Source organism: Protopterus annectens, chromosome 14.part0, assembly GCF_019279795.1.
Source record: "Protopterus annectens isolate FY-2018-M chromosome 14.part0, PAN1.0, whole genome shotgun sequence".
NCBI lineage: Eukaryota > Metazoa > Chordata > Ceratodontiformes > Protopteridae > Protopterus > Protopterus annectens.
The window spans coordinates 93,230,260-93,254,063 of NC_056748.1; the positions used below are offsets into that span (position 1 = coordinate 93,230,260).

At 38.2% G+C, this 23,804-nt stretch overlaps 1 protein-coding gene across 1 annotated transcript in view; it reads left to right on the forward strand.

The window, feature by feature from the left end:
- The window catches only part of GFRA1 (GDNF family receptor alpha 1), a 1,444,022-nt gene that overhangs the window by 969,640 nt on the left and 450,578 nt on the right, over positions 1-23,804 (forward strand). The window contains exon 4 of the mRNA XM_044055824.1: positions 4,008-4,347. Within this exon, the coding sequence (XP_043911759.1) occupies positions 4,008-4,347 (340 nt within the window). The remainder of the gene's footprint in view (positions 1-4,007; positions 4,348-23,804) is intronic.

Sequence of the window (23,804 nt, forward strand, 5' to 3'; positions counted from 1 at the left end):
ATGTCAAGATTTAATATGGATTTTTTAGATGTAGAGATTGTAAAAGGCAATAATGATGTAATATTTACAAGACAGCACAGGAAAGATTGTCATGTTAACCATCTATTACACAGGAGTAGTGCACATCCACCCCATATATTTAAAAATGTGATTACCAACCAGGCCATGAGAGCCTCACGACTGAATGTGAGGGATGATGATTTTAATGTGGAATTGGATAGGGTCAAGACATTTTTAGGTGGCAGGGGGTATAGTAACAATAGTATACAGACACATATACCTCGGGTTATGGCCATGAGAGATGATCAAGCCAAACCATATTTTTCACGTAGAACTAGATCTATAGGCAAGAGACAGACAGCCATCGACAATAGTAAAACCAGACTATCCTTGAAATATTCCACTGATATAGATAGGTACACTGACATAGTGAAGAAGAACTGGCAGATTTTACTAACAGACAAAGATATAGCCAGTTTGGTTGATAATGTCCCTAAATTTAGTTACAGGAATGACAGATCCCTAAAGAGGAGGTTATGCTACCCCAAGGATAGACACACAGATATTAGTAATGGGAGCACCAGACCATGTGGCAGTTGTAGTTGGTGCACGTATATAGATGAAAGTCCTTGTTTCTATCATCCTGATTTGAAGCAGGACTTTTATTTTAACACAGGAGCCAACTGCACCAGTCAACATGTGGTTTACTTGGCAGACTGTAGGATCTGCAGAAAATTTTATGTGGGGAAGACAGACAGACATCTTAAAGATCGGATCAGGGAACATACCTATAACATCAGGAAAGGGAATAAGAACAATGCATTAGCCAAACATGTGATGGAATTTGATAGCACTCACATTTTCAAATTCAGAGTTATAGCTTTGTTATATGAGAGCATGAGACGAGGGGATATACGCAATAAGACAGAGAATCTGGAAGCAATCTGGATCACAAAGCTTAGAGCCACTGAAGGGCATGGCCTGAATGAGTGTATCCCACTGAAACCTAAACTAAAGATGAGACCACTTCGTAGGTAATATATTTATCTCCTGCTGTCCACAACACAGTATATTTGTTTTATAATATTTTAACAACACAATATATGTATATTTTTTGATGTTTTTTATATATATATATATATATATATATATATATATATATATATATATATATATATATATATATATATTATATATTTATATATATTTTTTATATATGTTTTAGTTATTATGAATGAAATAAAATAAAATAGATGGAACCAGTCACACGACTGTCAATTGGGTGATGTAACATGAGTATAAAGGTGTGGTATTTTTAGTGCTTGTATACACCTGAAGAAGCTTAATTGTGAAAGCGCTTGTGTTTGCACCAAGTAAAGGCCTGTTCTGGATTCCAAAGCTGTCTCCGTCTCTTTTTTTCTTGGATTACCTACACTTTTCTACAGAGACGCAGTGGTGGGTTGTCTTCATTTGGCAATTTTTTCTTTTATTATATAACTAAGTATGCTAAAGGCAGTATGAAAAAGTGTGCAATACAGTCAATACAACTTAATTGCACTCACAGAAGAAAACTTGTAAATAACAGTGTGAAGAATCTGTACAGAATTATAGCTAAATAACAGTGAACAAAAAAGTATGAATAAGTTATTACAGCATATGGGAAAAAATAGAAAGTAATAAATAGAGCCTGGATGAAGTTATCCTGGAGAACAGTAAGAACAAAGCCAATGACTGGAACGGCGGAGTGTTAAGGTTTTTTTGATTTCTTGATAATTAGGGTTTTGTGTGATTTGCTGAGGGAGAGTGTTCCATAGTTGGGCAATTTTATAGGAATAGAGGGAGTTGCTATGTTGGTCGTGGGTGTGGGACATCTGTAGCATCAGTTTATCTGAAGATCTGAGGGCCCTAAAACTGAAACTAGGTTGGAGAAAGTTAGCAAGAGCATAGAGATTGCTGTGTTGGTGGATAATTTTGTGGACCATGGTGAGCTGATTAAGGGATAACAGGTTAGGGAGTTTGAGCCCGGTGAGCTGACAGAGAACAGTATAATGGTGGGTCCTGTATAACAGGTTAGGGAGTTCGAGCCCGGTGAGCTGACAGAGAACAGTATAATGGTGGGTCCTGTATGGGAGGCTGGAAGTAAATTTGGCAATTTTGTTATAACAGGATTCTAGGTTATTAAAGTTAGACTTGCGCAGGTTTGTGAATATGAGAGAGCTGTAGAGGTGAGTAGAGAGCAGATGTGTCTGAGCAGTGGCTAGTCTAACGCTGTGGCGTAGGAAAGGTTTAGCTCTATAGAGGGAGTCAAGTTTGATATGAACTTTTTTGATTGTCAGAGAAATATGATTGTCAAATTTTAGATTTTTCATCTATTGCGACACCTAGAAGTTTAATTTAGTTTAGTTTGGTTGGTGGGGACTGTCCTGGAATCATTTCAGGAGAGAACTGATAGTGAGAACTGGCTTGATATGGATTTTTTATTATTGAAGACTATTACTTTAGTTTTGTTTGGGTTTAAAGTGAGTTGGTGTTCAGAGAGGTGCTTTTCTGTCTTGAAAGAATAATTCCATTTTTTCTTGAAGTTCTTGGGGTGAGGGGGCTGAGCAGATGAAGGAACATCATCTGCGTATTGGACAATGGAGGCCTGTTTAGTTGCAGAGTTGAGGTTATTTGTAAATATGCTAAAGAGAAACGGGCCAAGTATTGAACCTTGGGATACACCGACAGAGATAGGGAGCAGGGGGGATAGGTTGTTTTCCCATTTAGTTGCCTGTTGGCAGTTGGACAGATAGCTATGGAACCAAGACAAGGATGAAGAATTGAGGCCATAGGAAAAGAGTTTGTTAAGTAGCAGCTGATGAGAAATGGTGTCAAATGCCTTGGACAAATCAAGAAAAATAGAGGAGACCACTTGGCCTTCATTTAATAGATAATGAATAGTGTTGGTGAATGATAATAGTGCAGTGTTGGTACTAGGTTTGGGTCTAAAGCCATGTTGGGAACTGGATAATAGGTTATGAGTAAGGAGATGGTAATATACCCCAGATCTAATGCCTGTGCCTCTAATGGACAGACATCCTGTAAACCTTGTCCTAGCTTACATATACCTCTTAAAATAACCTTTAAGGCACATATAAAATAACCTTTAAGGCACATATAAAATAACCTTTAAGGCACATATAAAATAACCTTTAAGGCACATATAAAATAACCTTTAAGACACATATAAAATAAATTGTAATAGAAACTTATGGCAGAAAACGGCAGCTAAAGCGCGCCAAATTCAAAAAACGCTGATTTCGTAATAAAGTATCTCTATATGGTTCTCCGTTATTACCTCTGTTCGTATTACCTCAATCAAACAAGCAAAATTAGTCCAGTCAACTCTTTAATAACAAACTTCGCTCCAATCCGGCAGTATTCACTTCACCGACTATGAGTATCCAACAAGGTGTATTCCAACTAACACAAAAATGTACACGAACAGTATATAAAAACGTGTATTTATTGTAATGCAAACATACAGCTAGCGCTTTCTCCCATAGGCTTCATCAGGCCATTGACTCATTGACCTTTAAGCAGCCAATATTCAATATTTTACATATAAAGTAACCTTTAAGGCACATAAACTTGCAGGATACATTGGAGATGCTTGTCTAGGCTTATAAAGGCCCCAGTGGTCATTAGCATAGTGATGCCTATGAACATGAACCTATAAGAATGTTTGCAATATGTTGAACAGAACCATGCATGTTTTATGATGCAGGAGAGTAAACTGTTCTATTTAATTCCACTACTGAGAGTTTAACAATCAAAAGAAGTTTGCAAAATAGTAGTCAAACATAGAGTAACACCCCAAGGTGACTGCTTCAGATTTTGATAATTTTGGGGATGATATAACGGCTTTCCTAAGATATGAAACTTGTATGCAAAATGTTATTATCTGGTGATTAATTAGCAGGCGTAACAACATTAACGTACAATATTACTTTCTTTTTTTCTTCTAGGAGAGCCAGTAGTCTCAAGGGGAAACAGCTGTCTAGATGCAGCAAAAGCCTGCAATCTGAACGATACTTGCAAAAAACTTCGATCTGCTTATATAAGTCCTTGTACCACAAGTACGTCAAATGAAATTTGTAACAAGAGAAAATGTCACAAGGCCCTGCGACAGTTTTTTGACAAAGTTCCCCCAAAGCACAGTTATGGAATGTTATTTTGCTCCTGTCGAGACACAGCCTGCAGAGAGAGGAGGCGTCAAACAATTGTCCCTGTTTGCTCATATGATGAGAAAGAAAAACCAAATTGCTTGAATTTGCAGGAAACCTGCAAGAAGACTTATGTTTGCAGGTAAGAAAACATTTAGCATCTGCCTGATTAAGTAGTAAGTAAAGACAGGCACGAATCAACTGCCAAAAATATTAGATTCAAGTTTACAATTTGTTCCTGGTTGTAAGCAGTGAGGACTGATGTTTTCCAAGTTTAAATCCAGCATTTAGCAAATGTGAAATAAATAAATAAAATAACATTTCCAGTGGTTTTAATGCATCACATAAATAAAGCATATTTATTACAGCTATAAAATTGAAAGAAGAAAAAACAAGACATTGATTAAAACTTCCTAAATAAATGGTCTCTGTAGTGCATATATGCTTTATTCTGGAAGTTCTTGTAGAACAGTTTTTGCACCTGGTGGGTGGGTGGTGTTCAGGTGAGTAAGGTGAGGATGGACCTTAATTGCTTCACACTTGACTACAGAAGGGGGTTTGTGTGCCAATCAGTTTCAATGAGGATTAATCTAGCAGCATAAATATTAATAATTCAGATAATGTGGTTTTAAACATATGAATTTTAATTGGTTTCACTGGTTTAACAACTTTTACTAAATAAAATGTAAATGATTTACTTACAATAACAACTCTTAATAAACTCAATGTTTCATTGCTACAACAGACCTAAGTCACTAAAGCTATTTCTCCTAAAATGGTAACATACATTGTAATGTAGATTAAGAAAGAGTAAAGCATCACAGTCAAAGATTCTGTTTCAGAAAATATTTATAAATCATAATATATTCAAATCATCTATTCAAAGTAACAGGTTGAGATGACGGACTCAATATCTTGTTGCTAATTGAGTCAAGGTTTGCCAAAAAAGAAGGCAGAAGTCATGCAATGGAGAGGCACATTTTTAATTTGCAGCCTAGAAAATTAAATTATGTTCAGTTTGGTTAGCTATGAAAAAATATACACAGAAATAAAATATGTTAGTTTTGTAGATTCTGGAGAAATTATGTTTACATTATTGGGAAACTACTCAGTACAAAAACACTAGAAAGAAATTCTAAATCTTTTAGAAGTTATGTATGGGTAAGGGATTGTGTCTACTCATCACAGAAAGAAAGAAAAAATACTGTTGTTTCTATCAGTCGATTCTAAGTTATATAGTGTGTCTGTAGCAGTTAAAGAAAAGAAAACAATACAAATGTTTTTATCCACTGTAAAATGATGAGTGGCATGAGTTTTGTTAAAGATTTATAAGTAATATTGCAGTTTGCTATATTCTATATATATATATCTTCTATATACCAACTCAGAGGTCACAAATTCAAAGGTAAGCAGGAAATCACCAGTATCCAAGCAGTTTGTCCTCCCACAGAAAAGCTGGCCAGCCAGTTGTGTATTAGTGATTGCACAAATAAGTGTCAATCACTAGTGTTTTGAAAACAAGCCTGTCTCCTGCATTACGAGTGAATGTGCGCATTTCAGTGACATTTCGATGTATGTGAACTTTGACGTGCGCAGTTTCCATCTATTTTCCATCTGTTTCCTTGCAGTAGCTTCCCACAGAACTAAGTGTATTAGTGTTTTTTTTTATGTGATCGGTAGAGTGGAATTATGGGATTATGATACCAAGGATTGCTGAAATATTTTACAAAAAGTTTTCCCTTTTTCTAAATATTAAATATATATATATATATATATATTGTGAAGAGGAGAGTGGCAACTAAGTTCAGACTTTCGGGAGGGGTCAGTAATTTGGTTCTTCTTCCTTGATGGCAAATTTGTATTTACTTCACTGACAATGTGCCGAATGACTGACTGGATGGAAAGATTCAAAAAACTCTTCCAGCACCAGTGTACAGTATTATCTTCACTCCTTATTATATTCAACAAAACCTGCTCAGCTTTTTTTGCTTAGATTACCAGAGTGTATAAAAAATATTTCTCTTAAAATGGCTTTGTATATATCTTGATTATTAAAGATTACATGATATATATGGAAATGACCCCTTAAGAACATCAGATGTTTCAGCTACATGGCAGTTCTGAATGCCCGTGGCGTTTTTCATTTTGAAGTCTGTTATGGACACATTCAGGCTAATAAAGCCAGACCTCACTAGTTATAAACTTGCATGTTTCTGCCTTCTGATGGTCTCATCTACACAGGATAAGTAGACTGTTTGGTTAACCTTTGGAAATACAGGGTTGTCATACCCAGCTGAAGTCCAAAACCATTAGGGTGTCTGCAAAAAAAGTTTCACTGAATCCGAAATGGCTGGGCCTACTTACGTGGAAGTGCTTTTCACCAAAGAAGCACTTCCGCGGAAGTATGCCTGGAGGTAGAGGGAGTTGTGGGGGAGTGACTGTTGCGGAGATCATACTACGGTGTGCTTAAGGGAATTTTTCCGTTTTCCCCACTGTAGTGCGATCTAAGAGTGAGAATAATAAAGTATGGGGTGTGGGGGGGGGCACAGCCCTAAACATGGAGGGTGCAGGAGGGCTTGCCCCCTACATAAACGTTAATTTACTGTTTTTTTTTTTTTTTTTTTATTTTAACACACTTTCGCTAAAGTGTGTTCGGTGATAATGGTTTCGGACTTTTGATCTTTCGATCAAAAGTCCTAGATCCATATACATATATATATATATATATATATATATATATATATATATACACACACACACACATGCACACACACACACACACACACACACACACACACACACACACACACACACACACACACACACACACACACACACACACACACACACAAAGAAAAGGTTTAGCAGCAAGTTCAAGGAGTAATGATTTTTCCCCAACTAACCAACTAAGAGAATGAGTAACTAGGTCACATAGAAAAAACAGTCAGTAAAAACTACAAGACTAATCTAGTCAAGCTAGATTTTCCACTGTGTAATTCCTTAAAACCACTTGTATTAGAGATAACATGGGATATATGCAAATGACCGCTTAAGGGCATCAGGTGTTTTAGCTATATGGCAGTTCTGAATGCCCATGACTTTTTTCGGCTGATGTTCCTAAGGGGAAAATCTATCTTGGCTAGATTTTTCTTTTAGTTTTTACTGATTGGTATTTGTGTGACCTTGTTCCTCATTGTTTTAGTTTATATATTGATTATGGCAAACAAGCAATTACTATTAATATTTGTCCCAGCACCTTGTTGTAGAATTGAACTGTTAGATTTTTTATTTAAAGTTGATGTATGTATCATTAAGTGTGATTTATTTTATTGTTCTACACTGAACGTATTGCTTAGGGCAGAGTTGGTTTCTGTTTTAGCTGAGGAGAATGGTATGGTGAAGACAGACATTATACCCAATTAAAGTTTCAGGTCTGATAGATGTATGAATAAAGCTGATAGAAATTTGTCTCACAGACCAGATATTCCATTTGTGAGATGTATCTGTTTCTGATGTCTTTATCTCTCTTTATTTTAATTCCTCCAAGTCTTTTGGGTTTCTACTACCATGATGGGAACTGACCCCATTTCTAAACTGAGTTTATGAAATTAGTATTGTTTCATTCTTTCATGTTTGCCAGAAGTGGTGCTCGCAGGAGCTGCAATGTGCCCAGTAATGACTCCTGCAATTTGCATGGAGTTACATGCATCAGTAACATATCTCAGTACGATTGTAAGTTCTTTTTTATAAGACCCGTTGCTCCAATTACTATGGGAACTGTCTTGGTATCCTTCTTCCACATTGCACATATTTCCGCCTGCAAATTCTGGTATTTTATGACACTATGTCTCTCTGTACGTAAGACACTGTAGTCACTGGGTGTAGCAGTTTTATTGATCAATGTTACTTTTGTTTTCTTTTCATGGATTACTATATCTGGTTTTCTTGGATCTATTTTTGGAACTGTTGGTAATAGGTGATTTCATGTGATGTAAACTTTAGCATTTTCTATAGTGGATTGTGGCTCGTGTTTCCAGTGTTTTTCAGCCACTTCAATACCATAATGTTTGCACGATCCCCAAAGCAGCAGTCTTGCCACATTATTATGCCTTTCAGTATACAGTCCTTCTGTCATTAGTGTATCACAACCTGCTAAAAGATGTGTGACTGTTTCCAGTTCTGTTTACAAAACCTACATTTGCCTTTTTCTCTCACATGTTCAATGGGGTCTGTATTATAATGTTGAACGGAACGAATGCCGAACAGTCACAATATTGAAAGTGCCATTCAAATGACTTGGTTTTGTGGGGGGCTGTGCCCCCCACACCCCCCCGCTAATTATATATACCAACACCGAGATCACACTACAGTGAGGAAAGGGCAAAATTCCCGATCTTCACTGCACCCCAATCCCACAAACTAGGACTCGATGAACAGCACTTTCGATATTGTGACTGTTCGACATTCGTTCCATTCGACATTATAATATAGACCCATTCAATGGACTTTTTAAACCAATGTGTATGTAGCCCACTGTCTTGGGCGACCAGTATTAACCTTTTATCTTTTGGTTTAAATTTGCCTGTCATTAACCATTCCTGCATTCAGTCCTGAGCAAGATGAGGTTGTACCAAGAGTTTCCTATAATACATTTTCCACATTTCTTGCCTTCTCATTTGATCCTTCACCTTATATTCTTTCTTTAGTTTTTTGGCACATTCAGTTGCTGCCTGATTTTTATCTACTTTTGGTTTGATTTCCATTCCTTCTTGATGCTGATATGCCTCTGCTAGACTAAGCAGGGAAGCCATCTTAGACTTATTCTCCTCGTGTTTCAGAACTTTCCGTATGTTTGGATCTTGTGAGGTCAGCAGACAGGTATGCAGTCCCATGATTGCAGATCTATAAATGTAATCAATTTTGAGGATGCCCAAAACACCTTCAGAACAGGGATTATATAATCTTGGTGTTCAACGATCTTTATAAATCATTTGATGAGCATGAAGCATCCTTCTTGTTTTCCTGTATAACCTATCCAACACATTTTGGGATCAGTCAATCACTCCGAAACTGTAAGTTAGGACAGTAAGGATAAATTGGTTTATAGTTTGGATTTTCTTCCTAGATGTTAACGCTTACTGAGATTTATTGCATTTGTTCATGTTTTATCGTTGATCCTTCATCATTTCCAAAATATTTATACACTCCCTCCTGCTTAAGCACTTTTATATCTCATTCCTGTCCCAAACTGATGTTTTCTTGGTGCTGAAGCTTTCTTGCTTTAAAGGTTGTTTTTGTACATTTATCAAGACCAAATGATGTTCTAATATAATCTGAAAAATTTTTGACCACTTATACTTGTGCTTTGAGTTCCTGATCTGGTGAACTATACACTTTTAAATCATCTACAAAAAGAAGATGAGAAATGTTTACACTTTGTTGTTTTCTGGGAGCCAAATTGTAACCATGACCTAATCTGTTAAGCAGACACCTTAATGGGTTAAGGGGCAGATAAAAGGGCAATGGTGAGAGAGAGTCACCCTGGAATATCCCCTTTTGAATTTTTATCCCTGTAATAATAATTTGTCCTTTATCATGGCTTAAGTGCAAAGTGGTTTGCCACTGTTTCATGGTCACTGTAATGTATTTGATGACTGTAGGCTGTATCTTATAAGTTTCTAAATACTCTTTTATGCGTGAATGTGGGACACTGTCAAATGCTTTTTTGTAGTCAATCCATGCCATACTTAGATTCCTCCCCTATTTACGGTTCTCCACTATGACCTCATTTAACAACAAATGATCCTTTGTTCCATATGACTTTGTTTTATTACCCTTTTTGTTCTCTTGCCATGATTGAGTTTTCTTCTAAATGACTATAAACTGCCTCATGTATAACCCGCATGATGCACCATATGGTTTCCATAGACATCCCATGTTTTTTATGGGAAGGACTAGCATGTTCTCACTGCCAGTAGTCCAACTATGGAAGAATCTAGCACAGCAGTGAGATGGGACACAAAATATACCACAAGCTTCTACGATGCAGTCCTGCTAATCAAGTCATTATATAATTAGGGCAATGGATTAATTTTACATGTGATACTTAAGTGGATACATAATATAATATACTTGTAAAAATAAATCTTATCATAAAGCAATGCATACAATTAAATTTTTTAATCATAAGCCCCTTTAAGAACAATGCCTGACTGGGCAAAATTCATTTTCAGCACACGTAACAGTGCAATTTGAAAATGCTTTACATTTTCCTAGAATTCAACAAATATTAAAAATAATTTTCTTTCTTTAAAATCCTAACATTTTTTACTCTTTCATAACAAAAGTAATGGAAAATGTATCACGTACACATGAACCTCTTCAAACCACAATCTGAGTTTACACCACTGTTTGAAAGTGAACATAACAGAAGGGGTTCATACCTTTTCCATACAGTAAAATATTGACTGGTATGGTACCATGAGCTTGAACACTATAGTAAAATAATCACTTAAGCATTAATAAAGAAATGAAACTGAAATTTAAAACCTACACAGTATAAATCCACTTTGAGAAATCAATCAATAACATTATCAGAATGGTAATGTGTACTGATTAAACAGATGTTCTGGAAAACGTATGGTTGCTGTGGTTTAATTATTATAATTACCATTTGTATAGCACAGGTTTTTCACAAGAAAGGCATGCTTGCAAAGAGTTTGTCTTTGTTCTGCTCGGTATTACAGAATGTAAGGCAGATGCAGTGTTAGAGTACAGATTACAGCAATGAGCTCAGTCTGTATCTGATGCTTACATGGTTAGAGAAGGTCACCTACTAGAATTTCATGCTGTCTGAGTGATGAAACTTAATCTGGCCTATGCATTTGAACTTCTCAAACTGAATTATTTATCAAGCCACTCTTTAGATGATGTGATCATGAGTTGGGGAACATTTATTTATTAAAATTTGTTCAATTTTGAAGTGTTTATAAGTGATTTTATAGTACAGTGTCTATGTTAAAATTACTTACCATGCAACCTCTATCTGAAGCATTTAAAATAAAAAAAACAACTTTATGTTATAGATGTATGTAGCATTATTTTTATGTGTTCTTTATAGTGAGCTACTGGAATTGATAGCCAAGACAGAATAACTGTTATGCATGTTGCTTATTTTGAGGCTTGTATAAGGTAATCAAGTTTTGTGTCAAATCCAGTTATTGAAGTTATATTCACAGTACTGAGGTCAGAAAATGCACAGCAGTGCCTTACCAGAGTGGTAATAACAATAGAATAAGTGATGTATCAGGAAAAATTGGAGAGTTTGCCATATACAGAATGGAAAAGGATGAGGGAAGTGGTACAGTAATGACACATTATATCACAGTGGACAGGTAAAAAGTCTGGAGCTGAAGATTAAGGAAGAAGTGGGGGACATAAGTTGAAACAAGGGGATATTATTTCATAGAGAAGGTGGTATGACCAATGACACATTACACTGCAAAGGACAGATAAGAGGGCTGGACATGAAGAGTAAAAGAGGGAGCAGATGGATATAAATTGAGAGAAGGAAATATTATTTCACAGAGAGGATCGTAAGATTCTGGAACATATTATTAGAAGAGTGTAGGTGTGCTGGTTAATGGGTGGGTCCAAGGAACTTTGACGGGATTAAAGAATGAATTCTGCTGAGGTAGGTTAGAATACTGGACTACACCTTTGGCTTCATGAGTAGAATTTTACTCTAATGATCGTTCATCCAAACTGCAGTTACACTAAATTAAAATCTCAGGTGAAGGGACAAATACACCAGATAAAAATGGAGGAGGCCTTCCATAGCCTGTTTTATACATAAGGACCAGACCAGAAAGGGGTCTGTCTTCCATTTAGGGCAGGAAGAGACAGGGAGAAAAGGAAATAACTAATTCTGAATTCTCATCAGATATTGCTGACACTGAATGTGTTAAAATATTCAACTAAAACCACCTTCCGGTTACCCTAGCTGTGATTAATTTGTGTAAAAATATTTCAGATTTATTTCCAATTTTAAACCTAAATTGGATTATTTTCTGGTTGAACTAAAGTGACTTGTTGGGAAGTTGAATTTTGAACTGTGTTTAGGCAGGAGCGGCCTTAGGTCAACTGGTGCCCTAGGCAAAAGGGCTTCATGGTGCCCCCCATGACACCACCTGGTGCCCCTATCCTGGTCTACCTACACCAGATAAATACTGGAAAAGCACCCTATGCCTAAGGCCGGCTATGTGTTTAGAGCCAATAGATACCACACGATGACACTCCTGAGTTATACTGGCATAGTACTTCTAACCCCATTAGCTATACCTATTTCTATGTTTTAAAAAAAAAAAACTATGTGAAACTGAATGTGTACACCTTGATTGATCTTTCTGAATTCATAGACAGCAAAGCATTGTATAAGGCCTGACTCTGCACTCAGGAATCCTGCTTCGAGGAGTTCACGGTACACTCAGGAATCCTGCTTCGAGGAGTTCACGGTAACCTTTACCTGACTCTGCACTCAAGAATCCTGCTTCGAGGAGTTCACGGTACACTCAGGAATCCTGCTTCGAGGAGTTCGCGGTAACCTTTATCACTTCTCCCCATTTTTTTCTTAATCTTCCAAGTTACAAAAGAAAATTATTGTAGGAAATGAGAAAATGACAGGTGTCTCGCTTAGAAAATGCCTGAGAAAAGGGGAAGGGTGATTATTATGAATGTATTTGACTACTCTAATAAACTGATCTTTTTTGAGTGAAGGTTTTTTCTATCAGCCTGTCTCTATAGAGACAAAGACAAAAACTTAGTGACATATTTTAAATATTGCTGTTATATATTTAGAAAGATAATATAAAAATATAAGGTTTGTATGATCATTAATTTTCTGAAGGATGTAAAATCTTAAACTCATATATCTATCATTATTGGGAGGACATATGTATGGATTCCAATATACAACAGAGTTTAGAAGATCTAAGATCGTTGTTTGGAAGTGTACGCATTGGTATTTTTATACCCAAGGTAGACACCAAATAATGTTTCCTCAGGTAGATTGCAAATGTTGGAGGTGTGATGGGGAAGAAAGAGATAATTGACATTTGTGCTGTAACAGAGACCTGGTTTAAAGCAGCATAAAGCAGCCCTGTGATGCAAGGCTAAAACTCATTCCACACCTTTCAGCCCCAAAACATGGGCTGATGCTCCAAAGGCAGTGGTGTCTCCATATTCATAAAGGATATGCACACCTGCAGACTAGTAGTCCAGGATAACGCATCTGAGGTACTTCAGGTACAATTAACATTGGGTAAGAGGCGATTCAAGTAAGTAGCCTGCTATAGGTCCCCAACCATGTCCCAAGACTCTCACTCCACATTGCTAAGCACCCTGGAAACTATTAGGGTCCAACACTGTCATACTAGGTGACTTCAACTACCCCTCAATCAACTGGGAAAACTACTCATGCACCAATACACTGGCCCAACACTTCCTGGAATTCATCAGTTCCAATGCCCTGGACCAGCTCATTCTTACCCTCGCTAGAGGAAGCGACATCCTTGACCTGGTTATTACTAACATGGACAACTGTTGCTCTATACCAATAGTCAATTCCTGCCTGGTTAGATCCGACCACAAAATAATCACCATGGAAATCCACATCTCACCCACATCCCCCCAAAGGTAAAAACCATGAAAAACTTCTTCAAAGCTGACTTTGGACTCTTAAAAACAGAGGTGGCTATCTTCGCTGTGCCCATGTCAATGTAAAATAGATGCATGACTGCCGAATCATACACCAATGCACTATACAAACACGTACATAAATGCATGGAATGAGCCATACCCAACAGAACCAAGACAATTTCCTCCAAAAAATGAAAGCCAATCTGGTGGTCCCCTGCCATTAATAAACTCTACAACAGCAGGAAGAAACTGAAAAAGATGAAGTGCTAAGAATGGAAAAACTCTCTTATTAGCCTCAACAAAAAGTTGAGATCCCTCGTCAAAACCTCTAAAGCCAGCTATGAAGGCAGAATTGTGCCAGACACTTAAAACAACCATAAAGCCTTCTATAGTTATATCAAGAATCTCCATGGCAATACCCAGGTTTGCCCTGAATTACTGCACAATGGTACCTCCTATACTGAGCCAACAGATATTGCCACCATACTGGACAACAGATTCAGTGCCAGCTTTACTCCCCTCTTCCCCCCAAAGGACCAATCACAATACCAGATGAATGCCAGGTGCCCAGTATTACTGCATCACAGGTTAAAGCTGCATTGTCCAAGGCCAAAAATACAGCTTCCATGGGTCCCAGCAGTATCCCTGGATATGTTCTACATGAACTACAAAGTGAACTGGCACCACATCTGTGTGTCCTGTTCAGTCACAGCCTCACCTCAGGATCAGGGTCTGTCCCTACTGAAGGGCGCACTGCTACAGTCATTCCTCTCCATAAAGAGGGAGCAACTACAGACCCTGGGAATTATTGTTCCAGTAGCCTGATGAGTCTGATATGTAAAGCTATGGAGCTCATCATCATGGACTTAATTAACAAGGATATAGGGAATCTCCAAATTCTAGATCCCAAGTAATTTGGTTTTGTGAAAGGTAGATCATGCGTCCTCAACCTAGTTGACTTCTTTGAGTCAGTCACCAGAGCTGTGGATGAGGGCAAGGCAGTTTATACAGCCTACCTCAATCTGGCCAAGGCCTTTGATACCATTCCCCACTCAGGAATTATTGATAAACTTACCAAACTAGACATCAAACTCTATATCACTAGGTGAGTTGCAAATTGGCTCACAGATAAAGCCCACAGTGTGAAAGTAGTGAACTTGAAGTCAGACTGCTGACCAGTCACGAGTGGAGTCCCACAGGGTTCAGTCCTGCGTCCTCTCCTGTTTGGCATCTGCTTCTCAGAAATCTAGGCTAACACGGAGGTACTCTGGCTGACCAAGTTTGCAGATGACTGCAAGCTGGGAGCCATTATTAACTCCCCAAGTGATGTAGACATCCTACAGAAAGGCCTCACTGAGACCAATGACTGGTGTTGAAACCATGGCCTTAAGCTTAATGCCAAAAAATGCATCATCATGTCCCTTGGGAAAAACTAAGTTCTCACTAATTACCACATCGATGGGAGCCCACTGAACACTGAAGGTGTTATAAGAGATCTGGGGACACAGGTTGACAGCAACCTGTCCTTTGACCACCACATTGCCACTGTGGTCAGAAAGTCCTTCTATGTGGCACATCTCATTACCAAGGGTTTTGCATCCAGGAAGAAAGAGGTCATCATTTCTCTCTACTCTTTCCTCATTAGGGCCAATCATCGAGTACAATGCCCCATTTTGCATGTACCTCACTAGACACATGCAACAGCTGGAAAGGCCACAAAAGTACCTCACAAAGAGGATCCTGGGCCTTAAGCACATGTCCTACATGGACAGACTCAAAAAGCTCCAACTATTCTCTCTCATATCATCTACTTAGAGGCGATCTCTGATTGACTTACAAAGCCGTGTCTGACCCAGCTCTGTTAGAAATGCTACATATAAAGAAATCCCAATCCCTCAACACCACATGCTCCAGAGACCTCAACCTCATTACCACAATCAACAGAACATGCTGGAGGGACAGGTTTATAACCCATAGACTGCCCATGCTGTGGAACAGGCTTCCTATACATGTCAAGCAGAGCACCTCACTGGGCCTCTTCAAGAGAAATCTTGATGAGTGGATGGGAAATAGAAAGCTCACCCTGGGGATCACTCTAGTGGCTCTGCTTGATAGAGGCACTAGGAACTAACCTTGGGCGGCATGATGCCAAGGGACTTCTACGGGCTAGGCTTGTAAAGGCTCCAGGGCCATTAGCCTAGTACACACTTATGAACCTATGAACCTAAAATACAGAACACATTTTTTAGGAGTGTAATGAGTTGGTAGACTTTAAAAAATTCCCTGCAGACTGCTCTGTCAGAGATACTGTAACTAAGGAAATTATTTTTTTGAGCTGTGATATAGAATTGGAATTGCTTGGACATAGTAAGTAAGGCCTTGCTGGGTTTAATTCTGGTGGCTGCCAAAAAAATTAATTATGAGAAAATGGAAATCAAATTCTAAACCAACCATATCAGAAATAGTGAATATAGTAACAGAGATAAAAAGCTGAAAGTGTGATCTTTAGAGAAGAGTGTGAGCAGATTACGTAGAGAAATGGGAATTGTGGGAACAATGCATGCAGAATAATGTGTTTTCAGAGGAATGAGGTATAAGGGCAGGCAGGAATTGAATGAGCTACATAATGTTTGATGGACACTGACTGTATGGAAGATTGTACATGATGTATAATGTTTATGACTGAAAATATGTCAATACGGTTTGTTTTTATTTGTATAAATGTATGATTGCCTATGTGATAAGTGATACTTCAATAAAACTGTTTCTTGTTTAAAAAAATCTATCATTATTTAATGAGTGGCAGCAGTTGTCAACATAGCTCTCAGATTTTAAGCTCATGAATTAGGGAGAAAGTCAAAAAATGGGGGACAAGGACCAAAACTCATGGACAGATTTTGCTATTTTAATTAGAAAAGTTGCTAGAATAATGTTTTGAATTAACATGCATTTTCTGAAGGATATAACATTTAAAATTGGATGTCTGTCATTATTTAGTGATTGCAGTCCTCAAAGAATTGTTTGAAGAAAACAACACATTTCACAAGGGATAAGACAGAAAGACTGAAATTTAGAGAGAAAATCAGGGGCATTCGAAGAAATTGTGGACAGTTGGAGATATGGCAGTTTGCCAGAAAATTACAAATTATACAATAAACAGAGCAGCAGTATTATGAGGCAGTATGAATCAGGGATATACTGCGGAGTTATTTGGAAGTTAAGCCTTTTACCGATGGTCATTAGCATCGCTTAGCTGTAGATGGTCATTATGTTATGGACTGTCAAGGACCCCGCATTCTGTTTACGCAACACTGACACCACTGGTAAATATTAATTCACCACAACTCACCTCAGGCAGGGTCAGGAGAGCAGGGCTACTAAATGAGTCCACTTGACTGTGCACATCTCCTAGGAATAGACAAGATATATACTGTATTTATAAAAAAATAATAAAATAATAACAGTACTGCCTAGTTAATGCTACAGTTTGAATACACACTATAGAAGTGCAGTGCAGGTACTGACCTGTAGAAGTGCAGTGCAGGTACTGACTTGTACCCGTGCAGTGCAGTACAGGTACTGACCAGTAGAAGTGCGGTGTAGGTACTGACCTGTATGACTGCAGTGGAGGTATAACCTGTAAAAGTGCAGTAGTTACTGATCTGCAGAAGTGCAGTGAGGAAACTGATCTGTACTAGTACAGTACAGTACAGGTACTGAACTGTAGAAGTGCAGTGCAAGGTATTGACCTGTATGAGTGCAGTGCAGGTTATAACCTGTAGAAGTGCAGTAGTTACTGATCTGTAGAAGTGTATTGCAGGTACTGACCTTTACGACTACAGTACAGGTACTGAACTGTAGAAGTGTAGTAGATACTGAGCTGTAGAAGTGCAGTGCAAGTACTGAACTCTACCAGTGCAGTGCAGTACAGGTACTGACCTGTAGGAGTGGAGTGCAGGTACTGACCTGTAGAAGTGCAGTGCAGTACAGGTACTGACCTGTAGAAATGCAGTGAAGGTACTGATCTATTGGAGTGCAGTACAGGTACTGACCTATATGACTAAAGTACAGTTACTGACTTGTAGAAGTGCAGTGCAGGTCATGACTTGTAGAAGTGCAGTAGGTATTGATTTGTAGAAGTGAATTGCAGTTACTGACCTGTACGACTGCAGTACAGGTACTGACCTGTAGAACTCCAGAAGTCCAGTGGAGATACTCACCTGTAGAAGTGAAGTAAGTGCTTATCTGTAGAAGTGCAGTGCAGGCACTGACATATAGAAGTGCAGTGCAGGCAGTGACATGTAGAAGTGCAGTGCAGGCACTGACATATAGAAGTGCAGTGCAGGCAGTGACATGTAGAAGTGCAGTAGGTACTGACCCGTATGACTGTATTACACGCATACCTCTCAACCTCTTAGAGCAGAAAATCTGTGCAAAGCCTACATGATGGGGGGACAAATAGGGACACATTTTAACTATTGCTCATGCAAGCTTAGAGCATTGATAGAATAATAGGTTTTGCATTAGCATGAATTTTCTGAAGGATGTGGAGTCTTAAACTCAAATATTTCTTATTATTTAATGACTGCAATCCTCAGCTATTTACCGGAAAGGTGCAGATTTTAGGAGGAACACACCAGAAATATGAGGCAAAACTCTGGACATTCTGCAAAAATCTGGACAGTTGAGAGGTACATGCTGACCTGTAGAATTGCAGCGCATGCACTGACTGTATGACTGCAATACAGGTACTGACATGTAGAGGTGCAGTGCAGGTACTGACCTGTTGGAGTGCAGTGCAGATACTGACCTGTAGAAGTGCAGTAGGTACTGACCTGTAGGAGTGCAGTGTAGATACTGACCTGTAGGAGTGCAGTACACGCAATGATCTGTAGAAGTGCAGTGCAGGTAGTGACCTGTAGAAGTGCAGTAGGTACTGACCTGTAGGAGTGCAGTGCAAGTAGTGACATTTAGAAGTGCAGTAGGTACTGACCTGTAGGAGTGCAGTGGGATACTGACTGGTAGAAGTGCAGTAGGTACTGACCTATAGACGTGCAGTGCAGGTACTGACATGTAGAAGTGCAGTGCAAGTAGTGACATTTAGAAGTGCAGTGGGTACTGACCTGTATGACTGCATTACAGGTGCTGACCTGTAGAGGTGCAGTGTAGGCACTGACCTGTATGACTGCAGTACAGGTACTGACCTGTTGAGGTGCAGTGCAGATACTGACTTGTAGAAGTGCAATGCAGGTACTGACCTGTAGGGGTGGACTCTGCCTCCAAGACTTCTAGTCTGTGCCACTCCTATTTTATAGGGGAGACAAGTGAACAGATTGGATAGGAAGGGAGATGACAATTTGGGATGGTGGGAGAAAATGTAACTCTGAATGTTCTCTATCCACCACAATGGAAAAAAAAAACAGTGGTTAGATTTAATGCATGTATGGTGACTATTTGTTGATGATGAAGCTGATAGGGGCAGTTTATGGGATGGCTCATGGATAGGAAGCAGGGGGTGGGGGCAGGACCCTTATTTTAAATTATTGTCCAGTACTACTGCGGATGATGAGAAAGTATCATATCGGAACTAGAAACGTAATCGTGGAAGTTTGCGATGAGCAGCTTGACTGAGTATCAGTAATGCCCACATAAGAAAAATATTTGTGTGGTAATGCTAAGATGGTTGATTTGTTTGGGCTTGAGTTGCCAGATTTATGGTGACCCCAACTAGCATTGGGCTCTAAACAGGTATCTAGGAGCTTTGCGTTGGGTCCTACCTTTATTACATAACTTCTGGATGAATTAAAGACCTTTGAGACGTGGATGAATGAGCAATATTACATCAGAAAAGCATACATAGATTAAATGTTAGTCAATGAATATATTTAGAATTCAGCAGAAATGACTCCACTGTCTATGAGATAGAAAATCACTTGGGTTCAGCCAAAATGTATTCACTTTTTTCTGAGATTATGCAAATGTTAGCTAAGTTAAGCAATTATGTAATGATACAGACCATCACAAGACAGAGATCTGGTGGCTTGATCCGAATATAAAAGTCCATTTGTGCAATGCTTTTAGCAGATTGTTACAGGATTTGACTATATGCATTTGCCATAGCTTGCTTTAGTTAAGATTAGCATGTGTTTTCTTAGAATTTATACTCACTGCAAGTGGTGATCAATTGTTTTTAAGTCATAATCTATTTTTTTGTTATTTTGATCCTCCTTGCTTAGCTGATTTTTGGGAGACCATGTTGTTTCTGTAGCTTTAATATGGTGTTTGTGTTTTCTTAAAAACATCGTCACTTGAAAGCATGTTTGTGTCTTCAAGCCACTGTGTTAGCTAGTGTAACGGAACGAGGGAAAGTCTCTTTTGTAATGTGATGTGCCTTTTGGCGAATGCCTTGTTAATTCTTCTTTTGTTTTATCCATGGTGGGAGCAGGACAGAGCTTCTGTGAGCTAACTAGTCATCTCTTACATGACGTTTGTCATAAAGATAATTATTAATACAATAGCTGACTGTGTAATTGTGACATTTTCATGCTGAGCCTGCAGCTTAAGGCAGCCTACCTCTGCATTTGATGGTGCAAAAGACTGTTTTAAGGTAATTCCCTCATTTTACATGAAGGAGCTCATGCTCACACTGGCATTGAATTACATTCTTGGAAGGTATTGATCATATTAAACCAAAAATGTATTGCTTTGAAGGCATTGATCACTTCCTGGCTGTTGCTGCTGCCTATTGGCATTCTCAGATAACCATAGTCTGAATGTAATGCTCTGCCACACTTAGGCTGAGGTAACCTCCTACCTATGAATTTACAATCATACTGAAGGTGCAGGAACCTGTTGCATAATGTAAATTCTTGTGTTTGTGGTATATTCCATATCTTTAAGTTCATATGTGTGCATACTTATTATGCTTTATGCTATACTGGGTTTTGTTTGCTGACCTTCTTATCAAGTGGAATCAATGTGATAAAATTAGGTGAAACTAGACTATTCGTCTTCATTATATGGTGTCAGAAGGCTGGGAGAAGGTCTTCAGGCTTTTAGTATGACACTAGCAATTTTCAGTACAAGTTCATTTTCTTAGTTTACATTCTTGGAAGTAACTTGTCTCATTAAATACCAGGCTTTTATCAGTGGTTATGAGGTCGGAGGTTACATTTCGTTGCATTAGCTCACTACATGACTTCACCTTTCAGATTAGCATGTAGCAGATAGTTATCGATACTAATATTGTTGCAGATGTTATCAGTGGGATTTATACTGACTGGGCACCTGTAATTATGTATTGTAAGGAATTGGGTGTACAGCTTCCCATTTTACCATCTGATCTGTCTTCTTACATTTGTTAGCTCCTTGGGACATTTCCATCTGAGCCTGTCTTGTCAAGTCAGCTTTAGACAGCAAATAATTGAAAGAATAGTGACCATGCCATGGTCTGGTGGTCAGATATAGAACAGCCTCAAACATTTTGTACATTTGTGGTGTCGAGAAGCTCTGTGATGATTTTGTACTCTGCACTTTTAATTTATGGATGGTATTAACCACTTTTGTTTAAACAATGTCTACAGCCAAGACTTGTTCATGAAATATTCAAACTGCCTTACATTTACCACTGATGCAGAAAACTTTTCCAACAGCACTGCTTGTTGTTACTGTCAATATCAAGCCAGATTTTATGAGGTTGAGATAGGAGAAGTACAGAGGAAACAGGTCTGAGATTGTAGAAGAAAACCATATTAATTATGCAAATAATAATAATTAAACAATACCATGTTAGTGTGTTACAAGGCTTTAACCATTTTTTGTGTTAGAATCGTAAAATGATACAGATGAGAGAGCATTAGATGGGTGCTTCACTTCTCTAACTGTTAAACATCAGACACAAACATGTTCTCATCACATCACTAAATAAGGAAAAATAAATCAGTAAGTTAAAATAGCAAAAGTAGAGGTTGTTCAGTTTAAAAATAGCCATATAATGAATCTGAATAAAACCTTAAACACATAGAACATGATACAAATGAAAGTGTTGAGGAGATAATAACTTAACAAACGCTCAATAGACCTAGACTTGAGGACTCACATAACATTTAAGCATTCATATAATCCTGGATATTTTAAGTCATTAACATCTGACATTCAAGCTGATACTTTTACAATATATAATATCCAAATACTCTTTTTGTCTAAAACGCACAACTTCTGTTTTCCAAAACTTGAAAATCAAATTTGTTAAAATTAATATAAATGTTATGTTGACTAAATAATACATTTTTCCTGTTTTTGTTCTTAATATCTCATCGATATTCATATATCTATGTCCTAAATGTCCTAGCATTTACCAATATAAAAATTTGATTTTACTCAGACATCTGATTTCCATTGCCCAGAAAGATCTCTTTACAGAATTAATTTTGTTTTCCTTGTTATATAACTATGACTGTGACCCCTTTTACTCAGTCAGGGGCTGTCCAGTTCATTTGTTTTCATTCTTTGCAAATCAAGGTCAGATTTGTATTGTTTATACCACTGATGGTAGGTGTGTAAACTATCAAACTATCATAGGTTCATAGGTTCTACTACAAGCATCGAAGTTCACTGTTACTGAAATAGAACCTTTTAATGATTCATAAATCACATCTGTGTACTGCTCCAACCAAGGGATAAAATATCACTAAGGGGCAGACCCTTATATCTGGTATTTTAAAGGACAAATGCTTAAGAGAGATTTGTGCATTCACTGCTTTAAGGGGCAAAAATCTAAACAGGAACACATTATACTCACTGCATTAGAAATCCCTACAGGGCAAATGCTCTTTATTACAGAAATTTGCTTTTACATTAAAATTTCAATAAATTGGCTAACTTTACTATACTTTCATTGTTTTAGTGTTGCACTTCTTTGTCACACCTGTTTGCGTGATTTTCACACAATGTCCAGATTTTTGCCTTATATTTTTGTTCTGTTCCTCATAGAAATTGTGGTTTTCTAGCTAATTACTGATGATTGAAATCACTAAATAGGGCCTATGCAAGCCTAGCCATAACAATTCCCTGGTCATTAAGTAACATCCTCCAAGAATCAACACCTACAGTATCACATCTCTGAGGTAATTTGAGAAAAGATGAATTCAAGAACACATTATATAACTGACGGTTCAACTACAAGCATTCAGATTTCAGGTGTTCAAAGACCACTGTCTTGAAGTCAGGGCCCTGGGCATCTTGTAGCTTGTGTGGGCTGTGACCCAAAGATGAACTTGACCCCATGTTCAGGGCAAGTACAGCAGGTTTGCAAAAGGACTGGAGCTGCTGTGCCTCACTTGAACCATTAATCATGTGTAGCAACAACGAGGAGACAGAATAAGGGGTGGGAGTGTAGGTCAGAGCTTCATGGAAGGATTGGGAGGACAGAATAAGGGTGGGAGTGTAGGTCAGAGTTTCATGGAAGGATTGGGAGAACAGAATAAGGGGTGGAAGTGTAGGTCAGAGCTTCATGGAAGGATTGGGAGGACAGAATAAGGGTGGGAGTGTAGGTCAGAGTTTCATGGAAGGATTGGGAGGACAGAATAAGGGGTGGGAGTGTAGGTCAGAGCTTCATGGAAGGATTGGGAGGTGGATTTAGGTTTAGGGAGTTGTAAGAGTTTTAGAGTTAATGAGTGCCAGGTGAATTTAGAGGTACAGAGTGATCAGGGACTTTAGATTTAGGGAGTAGGATGGGAGTTTAGGATTAGGGAGGGGAGGTCTTTTTTGGTTTAGGGTATGGGAAGGGAGGTTTTTTTTTGGTTTAGGGTATGGGAGGGGATTTTTTTTTTGGTTTGGGGTTAGGGAGGGAAAGATTTTTTTTGGGGGGGGGTTAAGGTTAGGGAGTAGGAGTAGAGAATTTAA